The 7,734-nt window shown below is 34.4% G+C and overlaps 1 protein-coding gene across 6 annotated transcripts in view; it reads right to left on the reverse strand.

The window, feature by feature from the left end:
* Positions 1–1,121: 1,121 nt before the first annotated feature.
* Positions 1,122–7,734, reverse strand: part of PROX1 (prospero homeobox 1) — a 49,455-nt gene continuing 42,842 nt past the window's right edge. For 4 of the 6 annotated variants that reach the window (XM_032682829.1, XM_032682832.1, XM_032682827.1 and 1 more), the window contains one exon: positions 1,122–6,845. In XM_032682829.1, coding sequence (XP_032538720.1) covers positions 6,657–6,845 — 189 coding nt within the window. In that variant the 3' untranslated portion in view covers positions 1,122–6,656. The remainder of the gene's footprint in view (positions 6,846–7,734) is intronic. The other 2 variants (XM_032682833.1, XM_032682830.1) reach the window with 1 other exon arrangement.

Consider the following 7,734-nt stretch of genomic DNA (forward strand, 5'->3'; position numbering starts at 1 on the left):
CTCGCACCTAAATGACTATTAGTTACGTAGATGTAACTTCATAACCTTCCACTGACCTCCTTTACACCTGTTGTTGATGTGGCCCAGCAAATGCAACTCCAGTTGTATGAAAAGACATGGAGTTTAAATTACTCTTGCAGATATGAAGTATTTATTTAGTTGTTACAATGTAGCTAAAGCTGGATTCAGGCTCCAGCTCAGCTCTACAGTGTCCTGAGGCTGAATCACAGCAGATTCTGAAAATAAATGACCTCAGATCAAAACATATTTTTAACATGCTTCTCCTTCAAAATCAGAGAAGTCTTGCATGATTTTGTGATCCAAATAAGCTACCATCTTACTGCCATCTGCACTAATTCTAAGCCAAAAAGAGACCTTTCATATCTGAAACACAAACAGTGATGTAAATCAGAAGTTCACTCAACTTCAAAATTTTAAGATACATGTGAAACAGCAGACACAGTGAAGGAATAGAGAAAAACCATGAACAAATACATCTTGAGGAACTGTGTAAGAACAGACTAGGTATATATAATCCTACTGATGATACAGCCTGAAATGGAAGTGATCCATGAGTGACGGATTATAATAGAAACAATAGAGAATGGTATCTGGTCACTACCCTTAACAATGCCGAACTGGTAACAGTAACAAATGTGAACAACATCTCAACAAGCACTATCCTTACATTCACCCAACTTGAGGGACCTCCTGTTGCAGGACACCAGCACGGCAGGCACATCCAGGAAATGATTAAACAGTATAAATAAAAGTACTTTCTAGCTCACATTGGCTACATTTTATTTAAAGGGCTGTCTATACCTCAGACATAACAGGTCTCTTACAGGGAGTTATTCCTTGTCAGATAGACTATTGCAAAATAACATTCATTATCTTAACCGGCACTGTGCTGGAGGTAGGACACCGATGCGATAAATCATTATATCCATTTTGCAAGAGGGCTGGTAGTTTCATTAATAAATAATTTGAACTAAGGGGAAAAGAAAACCTTCAGAGGACTACAATGTTAGGCATAACCTGGCCACAGCAGAGTGGTCCGGGGGTTCACCTCTTGATGTGGGGCAATATAAACTTTTGGAAATAAATATAAACAATGGCAATGAGCTTGTAATTTATATTTTATTTTGCACAAGCTTGCATATATACTGCACATACATTCAGTTTAGAGAAGATGGAAGGCACACAAGGCAATTGAACTACTGTATCCTTTAAGTGGTACAAAGCAAAAAGGTAAAAGTCTGGAGAGTATACAAAAGCTTTAAACACACAAAATAAAATCCACCCCCCCCCCAAACATTTTTCCTGTGTTTATCTTAAATTTAGTAGCTGCCAAGCTAGAATTGTAACTTTTTTCAATCAATTGTCTACTGCACCTTTTTTTTTCCAAACGGACAGGGGAGTCTTATTGTTTTATCTTGTCATCAATTAATATTACAGTACATCCTTGGTAATACAAAATTGTACACCTTCATCAAATAAATTAGGATAAATTAAACCAATAAATTATGCAAAGTCTTCAGAACAATAGACGACAACAAAAAAATCCACAGTTGAAATTGCCTCTAGCTAAAAAATAAAATAAAAAAAAATCAAAAATTGACTTTATCAGTTCAGTTATTGTACTATCTTCAAATTAAAGGGTCTTTATTACAAAAAAAAAAAGAGCTTAATAATGCTATTTACAACATATTGCTAAATAATATAAAGGCAGTGTTTTGTCACTTTTGTAACTATATACATATGAGTAATGGCTGGGACAATATCAGTTTAAACCTTAACCTTTGACTCTTCTGGGCAGCATTAAAACCAACCTTAAGAGGCTTTTTTTTTTCCTTCTTTTTTTAGTTTCTGATTCTTCCACGATATATGGTAATGAGATGGTTATTGTGTTTGTCTACTAGCTCACTAGTGGTACAATTAACGCAGAAAGTATGGATTTTGGAGAAAAATGTAAGCTCACTGTTTCTTCTAGATTTGTTTCTACATATCCCAGTATTTGTGCATTTGGAAGGTGGCTGCTTTGGGAGAGAGGTGACTGTGGCTCAGATGAAAAGACTAAATAAAGTCATAGTGCCACCACCTTTCATACACTAAAAAGGATATTCCTAAGAAGATACAAAGGTTAAATACCAGTTTTCATCCCAGCTCTAAATATGAGCATTTTTAGCTTCAGTTTATAGATGGTTTACAACCAACAGTTCTACAGAAAACAAAATTGCATTTCCTTCAACAGAACATTTAAGTGCAATACAGTAATTGCTTACTCATATAAACCAGTTACATTCCTTAAGGGGAGCTTTTTGAAAACAATGCGTATTGGAATTTTCAAACACATAGTTGGTACCAGAAGGAAACATTTGCACTATTAACACCAATGATTGCTATATAATACACATGGCAAATATAGTTTTTGCTTTCACTTCTCATGTACAGTGCTCATTTTGGGGGTTTTGTAAACCACTTTCCGTTTTTAATATATATATATATATATATCTTTCTGTATATATATATATGTATAATCTTTCAATGCTGCTGGTGAAAATCCTATCTTTAAAGCCACAAAATCTTCACCTTTATTTCTTAATTAATATTAACCTGTGGAAAAAAAACATTTTTCTATTAACTGACTTCATATACACAGAAAAAAATTCTGCAATTTTACAGAAACTGTATTACCCATTCCCTTGACATCTGATGAAAGAGACTTAACTTTTAAAAGTAGAGAGCTGGATTTTCAAGAATGCTTTAAACTATCTACACAGTTACTGTAGTGTTTCTTATAAATTCAACAGATGTTTTCAGAATGTAGTTATTAAAATCTTATGTCTTTATGCAAGAACAGCCATAAGGTTGAATATTTACATTGCTTTATAAAAGTTCCCCTCGATTTTCAATGTTCACCCACATACCTGGTACAGTAACAAAGATTCTTCAAACTTAAAACACTTTAATTAAATAATACTCAGAGGCACAAAGCAAACCTCAGGAATACATGGGTGAACACCTTCTTAAATAATTACTACATTCTAACATCTTCCACGTGTTTACCATTAAATGTGAAACGTTCCCATTAAACAACCAGAGATACAGTAAGAATTAAATGTTTTGTAGTTTCAAATAGAACATTCTTTTCACAAAACATAACAAATGTCTAAAATAGGTTCTTAATCTAGATAGGAAAAAGGTAAGCTTTTCACTTCATACGCATATTTTGTGTGTGTGTGTGTGTTTCTGTGTAAATATACATACATATGACCACACATGTTGTCCTGTGTGTGTGACTACATATGTATATGTATACGCACATATGTCACGTATGAAATATTGCTTCTATACTACTTTTCATCAGGCTAAGAAAACACAAGATTTGCACCACAGTTACAAAAAATTGGCTTCTACAAGAATTTTCAAAACTTGAATGCTGCTCAAACAATTGAGAAAAAATAATTTGCATTATCAAACTGTTCTAAAAATTCTCTTCTTCAAAAACGTATTCTCCTGCTTTGTTTTTTTTTTTTTTAAATTTTTAAAAAGACACAAAATATGCATAGCTATCAACATTATGTCAAACAGCTGGAAAAAAAAAAGTCAGTGTTTATTGCAGCTGTAGTAATTGAAAAATAAAGTTTAAAAGATGAAAATTGTAAGCCACAGAAGGCACAAGAACAATTGTACTTGTGGGGGAAAAACTGGTATTTTGAAGGATTTTTTTTATCCTTCCGCTGGTGCATTTAAGGTCTAGGCACAGACTATAACCTCAAGTTTATATGCAGAAATAAATCTGAATTAGCAGTAAATGAATGGCAAGATGGGTTTCTACACGGATTTCAAAATTCTTTTCCTATGTAAACTTTTCATTACAATAGAAGTAGCCTCCTGCCTTTTAGCCATTTTTAGTGAAATAATATTGAAATAATTTAACAGAAACTGGATTCTACTTAGAATTTAGTACAAATACATGTATTTGTAATTTTAGGTGCATTGGGAGGCACAAAGGCAATATGGCTATAAAATGCAGAAAAATCATGTAACTGGAATGATCAAATTATCATTTATTCAGACCAAGGAGGTTTTTATTTTGTTTTTAAGATGAAATTTCTATTCCTAATTCCTATGCCTCATTTACTATTGAGATCATGCTACTCATAAATAAATAAATAAATGCAACAACATCAAGTGTTGAGTATACAATTTCACTTATTTAGATTATGTGAATCCCATTGCAGCCAAATAATAATAATAATAATAATAATATTAATAATAATATTAATAATAATATGATAATATAATAGTAATAATAAAAGCAACTGTGAAATCACAGATTGAGATGGTAGCTAGTAGTATGTCCACATAGTATGACTAAAGTATGGCTTTGCTTTCTTATGTCCAAGGTGACAATGCAGTTATATTTTGTATCTGATGGTATGCCAATGATGAACTTACTGTATTAAAACTTGAGCATTTTATGCCACTTCTTCCCATAAATCAAAAAGTGCATGAACACAATTTTCACCCTCAGATTTCATTGGATTTTTATGAAGTGTAATGTTTACCAAATCATGCACATACACATTAAAAAAGAAAGGAAAAACGAAATAAAGAAAAGAAAATAAAATGAAAGAAAATGTAAGAAAATAAAATAAAGAAAAATAAATCCTGTCTACTGTAAGGATACATACACTATTAGGTACTCTCAGAGAGTCTAAGATCAAGATTTGTTTTGCTTTTAATGCATAGTGAAAATGTTGGCACTTCATCCCATGCTATTGTCTGCATTGCCTATACTCCACAGATACTGCCAGTGCTTGAAAAGAATGACAGGGAATCGTAGGATTGTGCTGTTTAATTTGAAGTCAGCAGGTTTTTAAGGCTTTCTGCTAACAATAATTGCTTTCATACATTTCTGTCTATCAGCAGTATTTGTAAATGAAGTGAAATTGCAATGATCAGGTCAGCTCTTTAGTCACATGGGTAAACTTTCACTCTCCAAAGTCAAAATGTAATTTTAAAATAAAGAAGATACCAATATCCTAGATGGTCTAAATATAATTCACAGCTAATTAGGAATTTCCTCGAGATTTAGATTGAATTATGTAGAGGAAAATACTATTGATGATAACAATAAATTCTTACTGCATCTGTACAAAAGACGACAAAGAAAATGACAAATACAGTGTGCCATAGCATATTCAACCTTCCCCCAAACTTCTGGAGAACATATCTTTCTGAAAACATGAGAAAAGGAGAGCCACTAAAGAAAGCACGAGAACTAGCAGCCAGCTTTCTTTCTGTCACATCGGGGTATAGTATTCAGGCAGACTCAGATCCATCATGGACTTTACACTGTAGCTCAGGTTTTGGTCAACACTAGCTCCAGCTTCAGAAGACAAGTGCAGCACATTGCTCAAACAGATTTTTTTTTTTTTTTTAAAGCTGCACTTACTGTAGTTTTAAAAATCTAATTTGGCTATCTGAACCCTGCATAGCCAGGAGGACACTGATTTTTTTTTGTATATGCTTGATTAGATTTTTATGAAAATGTAATTTTTATTCTTCTGATTAGGAAAAGACTAATTATATTTTACAGCTACAAACAAGCCTTTTTTTTTTTTTCCTTTGCCTCAGCACTGTGAGGTGAAGACTCTTCTACTACATCCAAGATCATTCAAAAAGCGCCTTTCAGAACAGATGTCAAATATGGACAGAAAACTGTATACTGGAAAGCGGATCTTGGGAAGCAGAATGGACTAAGAAAAGAATAAATTTAGGGACAAATGCCACTTAAAGTAAGACCAAGACATGGCAATATAGGACGCTGAAGGTTTCATTTTTACTCTATGGAGAGTGAAATGCTTCCGCTTTAGTAAGCTGACCATATTCCAAAATTAGTGTGGTTGATACGGTATTGTGCATGAATTACTGGCCTAACCCTGCAAGAATGGTATTTGATTTGTGCAAACATCCCTTGCTGCAATTTAGAGAAACAACAACCTGGCATGTTGATTACTGGTGCAGGGTACCTGTCATTTCTATAAGGAAAGCATGAAGAATAGCGTTTGCATTTTTGGGTGTCACTTCTTGGAGTGAGTACCTATAATAGATGTTGTATTTGTTTTGAAGTATGAAACAAAATCTAGTTATTGATTAAAAAGTATATAAATACAAATAAAAAAGCTCAAAGCTTATGAAGTGACTCCACAGAGTTCAGACCTTTAGCAGTATAAACATAATATAAACTTCATTGTCTGTAGTATTGTGCCATGACATTAGTCTCACTAAGACAAAATGCCACTTTGCAGCAAGCAATAAATCTGACAAAGCATTTTTAAACATAATGCCCTAACTTGCTAAGACAGGCTTTTACACACTTCCAAACTCTTCTCCCTGAAAATTAACCCCATTGATTCTTCAAATGTTAAGGGTCTTGGGCAAAAGTAAACCAAAGGCTGAAGTAAAATAACCATCCCCTTGGAACTAAATGAAAACTCATATCCAGGAGGGATCAGTCTAATTTCATATACATATATATATGTATGCGATACACATATATATGAAATTAAAATAGAGACACACATGACTTGGGCATCAGAAGGGGACTGCTACTTTCATACATTCATAAATAGCTGCTGAACTCTCTACTCATGAAGAAGCTCTTGTAGGCAGTTTGGGGATTTGAAAATCTCAGGGACCTCACTGTCCAGCTTACAGATGACCTTGTATATGGCCTTCTTCCAGGAAGGATCAACATCTTTGCCTGCGATAATGGCATTGAAAAACTCCCGTAACGTGATCTGAGCCACTTCCAGGAATCTCTCTGGAACCTGCTGATACAAGGAGACAATGGCATTAATACAGTTTTCAATTTCAAGTCTCTGGTTCTTCAAAGGAAACTGAGCTAAGTTCTTTCTTTCAGAAAGGGGCTTACATAGCACCTGCATTTTCTAAATGTGGCAGCCTTCTATTCTCTTATGCAAAGCTGTTATATATAGTACTATAGCAATAACTTTTATAACATGTGTTAGAGATCTTTATAAAGTCTACTGACAGAATGTAGGTAACAAAATGTTGCTGTCTGAGTTTGGAGAGTGGGGGATTTATAGGATATAATTAGCAGGAGGGGAAACAAACACAATTGTCTTTAAGGAAAGAAATCTCTGCTTGATATTTTACCCGTGCATTTAGGGCTATGTTCTCCTCTCCATGTGAGGACTAATATGAAAGTTATGCATGCACAGAAAGCCCTTTGTACCTCTGTCCCTAACTTTGGTTACAACCAGTGCTGAAAGCTATCAAAGAAATGGAGTACCTCTGAATGTTATTTGTAGTTTAAAAACAAGCAAGCAAGCAAGCCTTCAGCTAGTAGCTTGCTTCTCTGGCTGCTATGCATGAGAACCCCATAAGATGGCTTTCTCAAGAGACGTTATGGTTTCCCCTTCTTCTTCATAAGTGTACAAATAGCACCCTAACCTCTTCAATGGGTGTATTGTGCTCCAAGTGGCTACTGAGCTGAGATGCTTTAGAATCATTTGCGGTTTCTAAATGTCACTGTAACTTCATGGGTAAGTCAAACAGTCAGCTGGGAACATGCCACTCTCATAAGCCCCTGAACAATGGGTGAATGTTAAAACCCACAGTTACCTCCAAACTTTAGTAATTTGTTCTAAAGAGTTGTCTCAGGCACCAGCACCACATTCTTCCCTCACTGCTACTCTC

This window comes from Chiroxiphia lanceolata, chromosome 3 (genome assembly GCF_009829145.1).
Source record: "Chiroxiphia lanceolata isolate bChiLan1 chromosome 3, bChiLan1.pri, whole genome shotgun sequence".
NCBI lineage: Eukaryota > Metazoa > Chordata > Aves > Passeriformes > Pipridae > Chiroxiphia > Chiroxiphia lanceolata.